A 15,972-nucleotide genomic window follows, 5' to 3' on the forward strand; every position below is an offset into this window, starting at 1 on the left:
AAGTTGAAAATAACTTGTTTCAAATGGGACTGGGAGAATTAACAAAATGATCACAAAAGTTCAAAGAACGAACAAAGCAAGAATGTGATTGAGTGAACATAGGAAGCATCGTAACAACATTCTTCAAACAACTAAATGAGATTTTGACAAAAGAAAGACATGTTAATGCAAAAAAAATACATTTTGTCTGTTAAATCAAAATGCAAATTTATCACATGTGAATTTGGAAAGTGGGCTTGAGAATTGAACTATGCCTGCAAGTGATGAAAAGTACAATTGCACCGTAGACTTAAAAAAATGTTCAGAGTTCAAAACTGGAAATCAGATGAGAAAAAAACATAAGAGCGGAGTTATGACATTGTCACCTTACATAGATTCTGATGATGCGATTGTTTTTGTTTGGATTAAATCATTGTAATTATATAATATGTGCAATTGTGAACTAAGAAACATTTACTGGTATGATCCAATAAATTATGTGGTGGGATATTTGTCATGTTAAGTATGTGTAGCGTGGAATTAATTTTTTTCAGAGGGGGAGGTTTAGGATAAAAGGCAGTTTTACAGGATTTATTTGTATTGGTAAACATTGGAAATAAGGGGCGGGATTCTCCGACCCCACGCCGGGTCGGAGAATCGCCCGGGGCCGGTGTCAATCCCGCCCCGCCGTGTCCCGAATTCTCCGCCCCCCAAGATTCAGTGGGGGCAGGAATTGAGCGCGCCGGTCGGCATGCCCCCCGCGGTGATTCTCCGGCCCGCGATGGGCCGAAGTCCCGCCGCTGACAGGCCTCTCCCGCCGGCATGGATTAAACCATCTACCTGACCGGCGGGATTGGCGGCACCGGCGGGCTCTGGGGTCCTGGGGGGGGGCGCAGGGAGATCTGACCCTGGGGGTGCCCCCACGGTGGCCTGGCCTGCGATTGGGTCCACCGATCGGCGGGCAGGCCGGTGCCATGGGGCACTCTTTTTCTTCCGCCTTCAACATGGTCTTCACCATGGCGGAGGTGGAAGAGACCCCCTCCCCTGCGCATGAGCCGGTATGACATCAACAGCCGCTGACGCTCCGGCGCATGCGCGGACATACACTGGCCGGCGAATTTTTTCGGCCCCGGCTGGCATGGTGCCAAAGGCCATTCACGCCAGCCGGCGGAGTGGGAACCCCTCAATGTGAGGGCTTGGCCCCTATAGGTGCGGAGAATTCCGCACCTTTGGGACGGCCCGACGCCGGAGTGGTTCACGCCACTCCGACATGCCGGGACCCCCCGCCTCACCAGGTAGAGGAGAATCCTGGCCAAGGTATAGTTTTAAGTGGGTTTAATTTAATGTTTCTGCGCCTAGAAATGTAAAACCTATAATTTGATTCATGCTGGACAAAAACGTTTGAATGTGTGGGGGTTGATTTCTATTCCAACTGTGGTTCTATTGTGCTTATGGCATGAAGAGTAAATAAACCAGTAGTGGTCGTTTAGCAACTGGGGCCTTGTAAGGTAGAAACGCTTCAAAGTTTTAGTTTAGCTAATTTGATTTTAGTTGGTGATAGGTAATGAGATAGAAAGTAGATCACACAGCTCTGCTCGTAGCTGCTGGTTTTGGAAGGCTCAAGAGGGAACAATTCTCTCTGCCTTGCTAGAAGACAAGCCAATGGAGTAGTGGTTAGCAGTAACCGGAAATCTGTATTACAGCGAGTTAAGGAAACCAGGGAACTGAGACGTTTCCAAGAAGTCTGGAGTTAATGGAACGGAGAAAAATGGGAACCAGAACAGAACTGTTCAGTAAAGTCACAGAGTTAAAAAGGCATCAGATTGTGAGAGGTAAGAATGACATTTGCAGTAGTGCAAATGTTTGTGAGAAACTACTACAGGTTGGGAGACATTATTTGGAATAATTGTTGAAATTGGTGGCTGGATCTCGGAATTTGTTGCAAGCCTCTCAGACAAAGGAAATCTGAATAGTGAACTGCAAAACCCGAGAGCAAAATCATTATGGAAGCAGTGGAGGGAAGGTATAATTTAAAAGAAGGTTTGAAAATGTAACATTTGAAAGCAGAATTTGAAGTCACTCATGTAGAAGCTGGAATTCAGTGAGACAAGGTGGTTCGCGGTATAATAATCATCTGGGAGGATTTTGAGGAGAAATCCAAATACATTTACTTGGGTTCAGAGAGGTGTGTGTCTTACCACAGTCATTTCATGTGCTTAAAAGGGACTCTGTGTTAATAAGACCATTGTAGTTTAAGATGTATTTTGTAATCCATGTTAATGCTAAAACCTGTGTGTAATTGTTCAGCTAAAGGGGGAATAAAGGAGTATTGCATTATAATGCAATTTTTTTCATGTTTAAATTTTTTTTCTTGATGTTAAATCTAATTAGTGGTCTTGTGACTCTATTTCTCCATGTTTTATAAAAAAGGTAAATGTTACGTTCTTTTGAGCCAGGGTTTCTAACAGGGTTTTCCTATCCAGTTATAACATCAACAGGGATTGTAACATTCGAGAATGTTTTTTTTCCATGGTAAACTAATTACAATGGATAGGTGAAGAGATGCTTTGCTACACCAAATTCTCCACACCTTCATCACATTCTTTATTTTTGTCTTGTCTCATGGGAATAAAAATAAAATTACGAATAATCACACTTGATTGTAATTGTGGCAAATCGGAGGGCAATTCTGGATTAATCATAGTAAAAACAGCAATAATCCATAAATCATAGTGAAAGTATTACAAAACAGACACTCTTTGTGGAGTTGTTCTCACCGTCACTGTACATTGGGTTGCAGGGCTCACATTTGAGGCAGTGTCTTGCTTTGGTATGGATCGGGCGCTATGTATTGCATTATGAGTGGCTATCCCGTGTGATGGTCTAACTTTGCCCAAGTTGTTGGCTGTCAGACAGAAAGCTTGGAATTGTGAACAGATTTGAGGAAGCTACTAGGCTTTGGTTCACGGGCCTGTGAACCTTGAAGGATTACTCTGGAATAGGGGGAAACGGTCAAACTAAATTGCCCATGAATATTACAAACATCCCAGGCATTTCTAGTTTAAGAGAAAGGGTATGGGTGGCTGTAAATGCCGAGTGTTCTGGATTTACAATTTACAATCCCATTGTAAGTGGTTCTCTTTCTTGGCGTGGCTAAAGTAAGTTTTTTTTACATGTGTTACGCCAATCTGACAGGGATTTGGAATGGAATTTGAAGTAAATTGTTTGGGATTTCAATTTGCTCTGTGCCCACCCCCTCTCTTCTGCTTTTTAAATCAATTGGCAGGAAATACATAATGTGGTAGAAATGCAACATACAAAACTGGCAAATGTGAGATAGCTTCCACAGGAATTATTTTGATTAATGCTTAATGTCAACCCTATATGCGCAGTTACCTTCCACAAAGGTTTTATCTTGGAGATACATAACACTCAAAATATTTTCACACATATTATATTTTTGTCAAGGATCAGTGAAGTAGAACCAATTGATAGAAAATGTAAAATGATTCGTAAAATGGCATGTATTATTTATCCAAATGTAAATATTTTGCACCCAGCTGATATTTGAACAGAATAGAGATATCATTGGAGTTTAACATCAGTCCAATTACAAATTCTAGATCTCAAATGGACACTTACTTATATAATCACAGTACTTGGTCATTATTGTGAGCATCAGAAAAGATGGTGTAGAAATTTTGTTAAGATTGATTATACTTTCTGGTATCAGTACCAAAATGTTTCAGGGGTAGCTAGCTCCCTGCCTCCATTTTATGTCAGTGAGGAAATAAAGCCAATATTGAAAAAATGCAGCAGCTCTCATGCTGAAACACGTCAAAGCACTCTTCATAATGAATTATTTTTTGAAGTGCTGTGACTCATGTCACATACAATTCACTTTGAAGGTTATCTGGAAGTGTATGAGCATGAAATATCATCACCAAAAATGAATGGAATACATTCATATGTGCTTCACCATAATTATGCCATTCCTAATATTTATGGATTAACATCAATATAAAGACAATAAAAGGCAGGGTTATTTAAATGTTAGCACAGTTGAATACATATTTGAATGTATATTTTGTTATATACCTGAAAATGTTTTTTGTTACATGGATCCTAACTGGGTAACATTGCAATCATCTATTTGTTCTCAATCACAAAAATATTTGGAGAAGACCAAAATCTCAATTATTTTATATTGTAATATCTGCACTTTCAGTATTTTCCCAAAGCGGCAGCATATTTATCACTGCATTATAAAATGTGCATTCACCTAAAGCGTTATCTGGTTACTTAACAAATGAAAAATAATATGGCGATAGTATATAGTATGCTAAACTTTTGAAATCTACAGGTTCTTTCTTCAGGTGCCAAATACTCAAACACTATAAATAATAATTTATGTGCTTACAATACCTTTATGTAAAGCACCAGCTTGTTAAAATTCCCGCAATATTGTAAGAGACCAGTTCCAGCGTGGTGACAGACATTAATTGTGGTCCAAAGGTCTAATCGACCAATGAGTTCCCAAGTATCTTTCCCTGCCTTGGCAATATAATTGACTGAGAGTAATAAAGGGTAGGGTAACTTCTTCTTGCATCTGGTGACAAGTACTCAAAACTTTAAGGTATTCCTATTCCAGTCAGTAAATTAAGGCTCTCAAATTACCTCAGTATCAACTTTGGAGATCGGACCTACGGTTGCAAAATGCACACCAGTCAAGACTCTACATTTCAAATGTATCTTATCTTTAAATTATAAAAATGAATTTTTAAATGCTCCAGAGCAAAGCAGATAAAAACTGAAAAGCAGCTAGTTAATAAAAGAGGATTATTAGGTGAAAAGAACAAAAATGTGACTTAAAAAAAGAGTAGGAATTTATAACATGAAACTTTTCAGGCATATTGAGACTAAAGTTGACAAACTGGAACTAGGTTACAGTTGTTGTTAATGCCTTAACAGACAAATAACCTGAAGTTATAAATTTCTCAGCAACTGCGCCTAATGATTGACATGATTCTGAGCATAAATGATATGCACAGACAGTGAGATGTGCGAAGGGAGCAAATTGGTAATTCAATTAGTGGACTTCAGAAGCTATCATTACTATAATACAAAGATCTACTTGGGATGAGTAAAACTTAATGCAGAGAACAACTGTAATATCCAACATTAATTTCTTTAGATCTGTGGCCTTGGCTTTTCTCCATTTGTACGCACCTCGAAAATAACTTTTAGTCTCTGCGGCCCTCAATTCCTAACTGAATTCTGATCTGGCTCTTCAGAATGGCAGCAGCAAATTTCTTCCTTGAGTTTGCTTATGTATAGACAGGAGAAGCGTGTAGGGCATACGGGAAATAGGAGCAGAAATAGACTATTCGATCCTGTAAGATTTCTCTATCATTGTACCCCAATGTCATTTTCCCAAACTATCTCCATATCCCTTGATGTCTTCAATACTAAAAAAATTACTGTCAGTTAACAAAATATTTTGTAACTAGATAAAGAAAAACAATCCATGTACCTAAAATGATGGATTATACTAAGCAAATCGGTATAATAAAGCTACACATTGTGATACAGTTACCAGTAGCAGACCACTATTGATCAAAGACTCAAATAATTCATAACCCACGACTGGATTTGTTTATAAATTAGAGTTTGCGGATCTATCATATCAAATCAGACTCTTCAGGTCAATCAATATCTGGTAATTAATAAGAATTTATCTTGCTCTGTATCTCTTGTCCTTTTCAAAATGCTGCTCAATTAATTGGAGATTCTTAAGTGGAATAAGCTTTAACAATCTCAAATTTCACCAAATTGGGAATGACATAATTGGTTGAATGTGACATTGCTGCATGGTTCTTGTTGGTGATCATTTGTACTGGAGTATTCAACACCTTTCTTAGGAGTTTCTAATACCGTCATCAGATGCAAGAGAAATGTTCACTGTCAATCTTTACATTATGTGCAACCTCATACAAAGAAAACCACAATCCTTAAATTGGTGTTGACTTGCTGGCAGAAAACAGTATTTCTATCTTTACATCTCTTATTGGTCAGGAAAAGGTCCCTTGTCAGAACTAAATAATTATACCAACGAATTAGTTCAGTAAATCATGGCCTTGAATTCAGTGTTAAGCAGGTACGGCCCCATTTTTGATTTGCTACTGTCAAAAAGTGAACATTTGTTTCAATAATCAGGCAATGTGAAAATCTAATCTTTTTCATATGTCATCTGTATCATGACTTTGTCATATAATCAAACCATTATATATCACAGAATTTGACTGGCACCAGAGTTCAATTAAAATTAATTTTAGTCAGAAATTGTTTAGCATATTATTATTCTCAAATCCTTCAAGCAGCTGGATGGTCACAGGGTTTTACTGAAGTAGTCATGTAGGTAATTGCTTAAAAGTTTTGAGAAACAACCCATCCCTGCCAGCCTTACTGAAATTCCTCAACATGTGACATTAGCAGGATTCAATCAGCCATGGCATGCTTCAAACAGCTTTCTGCATTTTACAGGCCTGCTTAATCCTTGATGCACAGAAATATTTACAATACAATCCTTCAATCACAATACTTTACAGAGACTCCACAGTTCAAGCAGAGCATCATGGGATTGCTGACCACCAGAAACAACATTGCCACAACTCAGTTGGTGCAAAGAACCAATCGATTCAATTGGATTCGCTTTACCGATGGGAATAAATCATATTAATTCAGTAACATTTTGTTGTTGTCTTGTCCAGACCAGGGAGAAAAAAATTCAAAACATGGTACTTAACAATAATAGGGTAATCATGGAAATTTTTGAATTAAATATATTCCAATCATAATGTTAATAGACAATGGGACATAGTTGTTGTCCGCCAGTGTCTCACAGCACTCTCTGCTTTGGCGTTCATCACGCTTGGTAAAAGTCTCGTCCAGTATTTATTGAAATGATCCATAAAAACATATAAAACATTTAGTGCCCTAACATTAGGTGGCAGACTATTCCCCCCTTAGATCAAAGTAGTAATAAAGCAAATAAAATAAAATCCTCAACCCTTGGGCTTTGCACATGGGAATACTCTTAATCATGCCTGCAATGGTGAACATTTTAGCTCTAAAATGCAATTAATATTAGTTTTAAAAATTAATTATAATTCAATTTTCTGATGTATTGCTATAAATCTCATTTCATGCAAAGTTTAAAAGGAACACTTTTCATTGAACAAATGATCACCAGTACAAAGTGGTCAGTAGTGCCAGTAATTATCATAGTTAGTTGTCTACTTTAATACAAGCCTTATAACCTGTTCTAGACTATCAACAAGCACTGATATCTATAGTTATTTTGGCCTCATTTTATAATACATTGTTTGGTATAACCTTTTAAACAGAAAGATATCAAGCTATTTTATAGATGATAAAAGGCCATGTTGGCCAAGAAATGGTCAAGTATGAAACCATATATCATTTTACCATTTAGTCTTCCATCTATCTGGACAAAGTATGATTGACGGTGAAATTGGTCTATGCGAATAGCACAAAACAGGTTCATACCGAATCGGCTACTCATTTTACATCATGCCCAAACAAAGTCAGACTGTTGTCATGCCCAATTTCACCCCTATTTTGTTTCGCAAATGATCGTTTTCTGTATTCTAAATTGCACCATTGTGGCCGAGTACAGTGGTGTGAAATTATGTACATAATGAATGGAGTTATTAAATCTGAAATTGTGGTAATGTTGGAAACCAAGTGGCAGCTTCAAGCAGTTGTGCAACTGACTCCCAACCATGGAGTCACCACAAGTACATGTCCAAGAGCTCCCATTATGTCAACTTGCTTTCCTTGGGATAACATTTGTCAGTCAGGCTTCTAGGTGTGAGACCTTACATTTTTGGATGATTTGGGGAGAAAGATTTGGCAGATTCTGATTCATATCACACATCAGCAATGCCAGTTCTGACCATGAGGAAAGTTATAGCCCTGGTTGTAAAATCTTTCCAACTGGAGGAGGATACCACAGAAAATGGCATCCAAGGAGAATGAGGAAAAGGAAAAAGAAAAGCAGGGTTTTAAAAATGCTGTGGTAAAGTTGCTTCTGTGGAGTTTCTTTGCTAATCCCATCTTTAATGAAAGCTGTACAGAAATCATATTGAGTACCCATCGCCTCATCAAGAAACTTGCAAAATATTAGACTTAACCGACTACCACAGCATTAAAAACAGGAACCACTTTGGAATTAAATCAAACTATAGAACTCAAATTAGAACCACACACCATTTTAATTTTTTTAAGCTTTTTTGTACAGTTATGCCATATAAGTTATTTGCATCCAGTTTTGGGCAATCATTAAAGAAAAAGTGTATTAAAGTGTTTTTTTCCATGTTTCATTGTGATAGAAATTAGTTTCACAATAACAAATTGAACTATTTGAGGAATGAAAATTTGTTGATGTTGGAGGTGGTGACTCCTATTTGGAGTCCCATTCACAGATTTATGATGGTATTACAGCAGTGGTTCATTGATCCAAACTTTGTTAATACAGATTTTATGTGATCACCATTGTACATAATATTCGTCTTATTTCAAGCAAGTGAATGTATTCTTTTCCAAACCGCTTAATTATTCCAGTAAAATCTGCTTTTGTTGAATGCAAAGAATTGCTAACAATGAAGTGTATTTTCGTTCACCTTTTACCTTAGAAACATCCATCTATAGAACTGCAATGCTGAATATTGTTGATAAAAAGAAATGCAAAACAAAAATTACAGTGCACCACAACATGTTATAGGACCAGTATTAACTGAGTAATCAATTCGAGCTTGATGAAGTAGAGCAAACTCCTACCACTGTTTCCATGCCTTCCCTTCTCTATGTACACAGCACTTTACTGTCACAAGGAAATCTAGCATGGTGTAAAGCTAGCGACATATGTAAATCCATTCATGGGCACTGGTCTCATATATACACTGACAAAAATGAAGAACATGTTTAGTGTCTGAACTGCAATCTGGCTGATAACTCTTATAAGATAAGCAATTATTATGACCCATTGAACTGGTGCCGTGTAGACTCATTCTAATAACTTTTCACAAGTGAATGAACTTGGGGTGACATAACTCACTGAATGCGCGAGGGTTTGCAATAGTTAGTAGAAACTCTTGTCAGTTCTGATCTATAGCATCTTGTGTATTATATTGAAAATTGGTATGTCACACCCATATCTTAACCAGCAGTGGTTTATGACCAATGACATATCACTCCCTCAGACCACAAACTTCAGGCCCAGTGCTCCTATAATAACCATTCAGATTTGATTTAATGCATCTACCTTACCTTGTGAAACCTATAATTCTTGGAGATGACCCCTCTTCCCATGCATTTGAAGGGAATGATCAGGTGGATATTCCCTTTGTAATAATCAGATTATCACAAAAATGGTGCTGTGCATGGGAATGTTTTTAGCTGTTCAAGAATATTACACATTTGATAATTAAACAAGAAATGTTCTTTATCAATAGAACACATAATCATTGAGCATTGTGTAACAAAGCACCCATAAATGACAAAGGCCATGTATTATCATAAATTTTGTAATCTGTTGGATGAGCCATTATCAAAAACCACTGCAGGTTGTTATATATCTTGTATTTTGCTAATGATGTTCCTCTTATATTCACTTTTAACAGGCCAGCTTAGTTAAGGTTTCAATAAACTGAAGTTATTCCCTTCTGAGATCCATGGCGGTAAAGAAAAACATGACAAGTTGGATGTTCTCCCAGTAATAAATGGAAATGAGGAGGTTTAAAAATTACACCTTTATTCCCCAACAGTTTATCCATTTCATTAATTAAGCTTGATTATAATTAATTTAGATAGAGTAATGTTGACATTTTTTTGTGGTCTAGTCAGAATATATTAGCATTTGCTACAGGATAGATACACCGATAATGGCACCTTTAGTTCGACTAATAATTTAAAGGACGTTTTTGGTGCGCTTTACAATTTTTTCTGAACCAATTTATTGACGAAGAGGGCATCACCTAATTCATGTTACTTTTGTGAGCAAATTGATTAAATTCGTCAAGAATTTACCCTTTGATCCAGGCTGCTGCGCTTCAGTCCCTGTGCCTAAATATTGTGGGTGATCCATTAAGTCATAATAAATCTATTTAACAATGAGCTCCAGCCTCACTCATCACCCTCAATATTATATCAGTGATGGATAATTTTTATACGGTGAATGGGTCACTTGGCACCAACAAATACAAGGTTGTGTTTTGCGTTGATTAAATGTCATTATTCAGACCCAAAACAAAGGTCTAGATCTGTGTCAATGTAAACATTAGCAAATATGACAGGAGAAAGAATTTCTTTTTACACAACATTTGAAATTCATGAGCAAACGTTGATCATTTTGTATCTAATACACCCTCGACCTTTTGTTTTGTTTCTATTCTAAAAGCTTTTCTAGCAATACTTTTTTTTGTGCAGTGTCACACACTGTGTTGAAATACAAATAGTCTTCTCTTTCCTTGCGGTCAGTTTTCGTATTATTAACATTTGTAAATTAGACAGAATAGAGTTGCCGCTAGCAGCCACAGTGATATGGTGACACCTGCTAATCCAGTGCCTGAGTCTCGCATGGAACCTGGCCCTGTATGAATGAGAAAGAGAAACATTATTAATATTCAATCAACAATTTAAGTTGAACATAAACAGGTATGGCTGCCACTGTCACATTTTTTGTTTTTTTATTTATAAATGGCTCAGGTTATTTTCTCAGAGTATTTTATTATAGTTAATGGAACAGAACCGATTTTCAACAAGCTGAGCTGCAAGAATAATTCTCTTTTGCCTCTGAAACGTCTCCATGTAGGACATGCCTTACTGTAAGGTTATAATGGTATGAAAGATGCCTACAGGGCAAAACAAAATGAATGTGGCATCCTTTGCCATCACGGACAGTTCTAGCTTCAGTTAAGTGTGTCGATATCATGAAGTATATGCACTTCTAGGAGATTCAAGTTACTGAAAGGAAGGGTTCTCATTTGATTTAAACAATACATCAAGATAGTAAAATTGTGGATTGTTTTGCAGATAGCAACAATCAAACCTGAATATAAAAAAGAATAACTCATGAACGGTTATCATTAGTTAAATGCTCTTTTGGCAATAATTGTCAAAGGAAAACTTGACAGATAAAATACTAAGAACAAATAACTTAACATAAAACAACATCAAAATGTATAGTTATAATGGTGTACGTTAAATGCACACATTTTTGTTGGAAGCAAACAGAAGACATTATCCATGTGGGGTAGATTTCCCCTGATTGTTATTTCCACTAGAACCTGATTGACCAATTCTGGTCAATGCAAAAAATTTTGAATATCCCGGCCTTTTTCACACTGTCGCGAACATCTGCAAGAGATATTTTCTTCTAATCAGTACATTATTTTCATAGTTGCCATGTGCAATGAAATAATAAGGGGATGGATTCTTCATTATTGGGACTATGTCCCCATGCTGGCGTCAAATCTGTGGAGCTTAATCCTGAAAATCCTGGATTAAAGGGACATGAATTCCCAGCACTGCAAGGGGCTAGCAGGGACCGGGAGCAAATCTCGTAGCTTTTGCTGCACATATGGGCCCCCGCACGTTCGTGTCAGAGGCCGCGCATGCGCACCTCCAGCGGCTGTGCCTTGTCCATGGCGTACTCGGACTGCGGAGGTAGACCCACAAATGAGACTCCCCGATCGGCCGCACGCCAGACCCTCAAACCCGCACAAACATTCCCCAGCCGCCTATAAGGCGCCCCCTGGCCTCCAATCCACCCGCCCCGACCAGGGCGGCCATGGACTGAGTCTGCAGTCGCCACATGAGTATCTTGACTGGCTGGACCAGGTTAGATCCATGGCATTGGGACTTCGGCCGTTCGGGGGCGGAGGATGTCGGAGTGGGCCTCTGGCAATAGCCCAGGCGGCACGGCGTACTCCCCGGTGATGCAGATTTTTGGTGACCGGAGAATCGGTGAACCGCCACCAGTCCCGATTTCTGCATCAAACTGGATTCTCTGCCCCAGCGCCGGCCGCGATTTTGGAGTCGGTGTGCGGAGAATCCAGCCCAGTGTCCACTGTGCTGTATGCAGTTCAGTACATCTACAATACACATGTGAATTCACCACAGCATTTTCTTTGTATATATAAGCTCAGGAATCCACGCCGTCGGAAACGCATCGCGTTTCACGATGGCGTGAACGGGCCACTGGGAGTACCAATTCTGGCCCCTATAGGGGGCCAGCATGGCGCTGGAGCGGTTCACACTGCTCCAGCCTCCCATCCCGGTGCAAACTGTGTGCCGCGGTATCCATGCCAGCGCAGTGCGCCAATAACATGGTGATAATGAGGACATGCGCAGTGGCGCCTGCGTGGTGGCCTCCCTCAACGTGCCAGCCCGGGCGCAACATGGCGCGGGAGTTCAGTGGCCGGCGCGTAAGAAAATAAGCCCGGGGAGCGAGAGGCCGGCCCACTAATCGGTGAGCCCCAATCGCGGGTCAGGCCCCATCGGAGGCCCCCTCCCAGGGTCGGAGCTCCCCTCGCCCCCACAGGCCTCCCCCCGACCCTACGTGCAGAATTCCCACCGGCTGCGACCAGGTGTGGACGGCGCCGTGGGGACTCTGCCTTTTTAGAGCGGCCGCTCAGCCCATCCGGGATGAAGAATTGGCAACCCGGTCTTGTAGAGAGGACCACGACCGGCACCCTGCCAAATGCACCGTGCGAATGGCGCCGATTCTCTGCTGTGCGGAGAATCGCGTGCCGGCGTCGAGGCGGCGTAGTGCGGTTGCGGGGATTCTCCGGCCCGGCGCGGGGCTGGGAGAATCCCGCCCGTTGCATTCAGACAATACATGAAACAACTAGCCTATAGTTCAGGGAGCAAACATAAACTCACTATCTGAACCGTAAGATACTTTCTGCCCTTTTAACAGGAAGTGCAAAGCAAACAACAGGACTCATCAATCCGATGTGAAGGCCAGGATACTTTCTGACCTTGAAACACCTGCTGGTAGAAGGTATTACCTTCTGCAATGCCAAACTCATGTAACGTGAATTTATGTGTTATTACAGCATATTACTTGAACCACAGTGGTTCCATATTTTTTTTCACCGCACATTGAGTAAAAGTAGAATGAAGTAGCATAATCGACCAGAGAAATCAAGGGTGTTTAAAATCAATAGTAATAGTCAGGTGAGAAGAATGTTTTGAAGCTGTAGGAGGTCTCACTACCAGCTAACATTAAAGTTGAAACCGCTTTTTTGTTCAGCTTTTCAATATAAATGTAAATCAATTATAAATCAATTCTTTGAACTATGAAATATTTCAGTCACAGGCGTGAAAACACATCAGAGTATACCCAGAAACAAAAAAATGATGTACTAAATGTGTCTTTCATTCTGGTCCAGAGCACTCAGCATTCAACTTCTCTCATATCAGTTTAATAGATGCTATACAATGGAAAGTATGCACATATTTTAAAACTGTCAGGTTAACTTAGTATTCAAAAAGCTTACATCAAATCTTCCAGTGGGTATCACAGTGAGAAGACTTTCCCTATCGTCCTCAATTTATGACGATCAATAAATATTGAAGTTACAATATAAACACGGCTAAGTCTATACTTTCAAAGTCAAGCTGGTTCGGTCTTTTGCAACATATCCTAACTGCTGCAAGAATATAGATCACTGTTTCTGAGGGAGAAATACTGCAAGAATGAAAAGATTCACCTCAACTTTAGTTGATGATATAGGAGCTTTGTCCAGCAAGCTGTCAATCCATTGCTACCTTAAGGTCAAGAACCTACTTTTCATATGTGAGCAGGAGGCTCTCAATGTCTGCTCAGTCAAACCTCCTGCTTGGCCAACATGGAAAGAAAGACACCCGGACCCCCAAGTCATGAAAGGAGTCATTTTCTCATAAGGCAGCCTGAAATGTTATACTATCTGTGGTGATACAACCACTGTATATATGTGTGCTTGCAGTAGGGGGATGTATGGCCGTACCTGTAATACAGGTTTCTCCGGTAAGCCCCTGCCGGCTAGCTCCGCCCACAGGGAGCTTGTGTATAAATATGCGCTAGCTTCACTGAGATACTATTCTACAGCTGCCACCGGAGGAATAGCATATCACAGCAATAAAGCCTCTCTTGTACTTCACTCGAGTCTTTGTGTACAATTGTTAGCACCACAATATCCCTGTGTAACTACTTAACATGCAAACTACCATTGTGTGCTGAAATCACTTTTCAAGCTGCCGGTTTATTGTTGAGGAAAAAAGTGTTGAACCTCTTTTTGCAGAATATAATACTTTAAAAACCGAAGCTCAGGAATGCAGGTGATATCCAATTTGACACAGATATTTTACAAATTTGCATGTGGAATAACCGCATCTAACAGCTGCAATAACATTATTATTCAAATCGTATTGGTTTGGATCATAGTTCCAATGAAGATTGAATCCTGTTGGATTTATCCAGGTAATCAATTTATCAATAAACCTCACTCATCGTTTTGATACATTACCGTATAGATCTTGACTGTCACTTGTACATTTCTATGTCCCTCCAATGAGACTAGTTTGAGTCAGGAGGTACTGATATCTTACACTGCCTGATCCATGTGTTTCTGTTGGACTGCTATAGAAACAGCAATAGCTGTGTAATTTGTTTTGACTCAAACAACACAAAGTAAATTTCTCTAAAAATCCCTGTTGCAACCAAATGGTGGAAAATATTTGAAAACCATAAGAAATTTGATCAGCTGTCATAGCAACCACAATGATGAAACTTCTCTTGACGCGATATATCTGAAATCTGGATGCCCCCATTAGATGGTGATTACTCAATGGAAATAATTGAAGAAGTAGAGCCAAATTTTTACAGAGTTGGGCCAACTCCAGAAGCCTTTAAATGTGGTGGACAGGGCAGGGTGCAGAAGTCCCACTTACAATTCTAGCATATCCCTTTTTTCCAACAGGGAGAAGGGACCAAAATGTTAATCATACAGTGGGGAAAACCTGAACGCAACAGGGCCCTTTGAAATTAGTACTGAGTTCACGCAAACCCATTTTCAAAAGCTGTTCATAGGGCCTTAATATGCAATGTAGAAGTCATGAATTTATGGAAGAAACGTAAACTCTTTTGAAAGACAGATAAGGGGCGGAATTCTCCGCTCTCGCGTGGAATCGGGAAGGCCGTCGTGAACTCGGCCGAGTTTCACGACGGCCTCGGAGGCCGCTCCTCGCACCTTATTCACCCCCACCCGGGGGGGCTAGGAGTGGCGTTCCGTAACTCTCGGCCGCCGGGCCTTGACGCTTGCATCAAGGCGGCGCGCCGAGAATGATGCGACGGCGGCGCCTAAGTGACGTCAGCCGCGCATGCGCAGGTTGGCCGGCTCCAACCCACGCATGTGCGGCTGACGTCACGACGGCTGACGGCTCCAACCCGCGCATGTGCGGTTGCCGTCTTCCCCTCCGCTGCCCCGCAAGACGCGGCGGCTTGATCTTGCGGGGCAGCGGAGGGGACAGAGTGCGTCGCTTGGAGACGCCAGCCTGACGATCGGTGGGCACCGATCGCGGGCCAGTCCCCTCCCGAGCACGGCCGTGATGCTCACTCCCCTCTCCGCCCCCCACAAACCACAAACGAGCATTTGGCGCCCATGTTCACGAGGGCAGCGACCAGGTGTGGTTGCGGCCATCGTGAACCGGTCGGGAACGTCAGGCCGCTCGGCCCATTTGGGCCGGAGAAGCGCCGGTCGCCATGAAAAACGGCGAGTGCCGATTCATCCGAGCGGGAGGTGGGAGAATCACGGGGATGCCAGGGGGGTGTGTCGTGAGTCGCCCGGCCCTCCTGTGATTCTCCCACCCGGCGTGGGGAGCGGAGAATCGCGCCCAAGGTCTAAGTAGCATGGTCAGAAGTCATTT

The 15,972-nt window shown here is 40.8% G+C and overlaps 1 protein-coding gene across 3 annotated transcripts in view; it reads right to left on the reverse strand.

The window, feature by feature from the left end:
- Window positions 1-2,341: 2,341 nt before the first annotated feature.
- LOC119969047 (limbic system-associated membrane protein-like) overlaps window positions 2,342-15,972 on the reverse strand; it is a 1,027,481-nt gene continuing 1,013,850 nt past the window's right edge. For all 3 annotated transcript variants that reach the window (XM_038802219.1, XM_038802218.1, XM_038802217.1), the window contains one exon: window positions 2,342-10,651. In XM_038802219.1, coding sequence (XP_038658147.1) covers window positions 10,551-10,651 — 101 coding nt within the window. In that variant the 3' untranslated portion in view covers window positions 2,342-10,550. The remainder of the gene's footprint in view (window positions 10,652-15,972) is intronic.

The sequence above is a fragment of the Scyliorhinus canicula genome, chromosome 7 (genome assembly GCF_902713615.1).
Source record: "Scyliorhinus canicula chromosome 7, sScyCan1.1, whole genome shotgun sequence".
Lineage (NCBI taxonomy): Eukaryota > Metazoa > Chordata > Chondrichthyes > Carcharhiniformes > Scyliorhinidae > Scyliorhinus > Scyliorhinus canicula.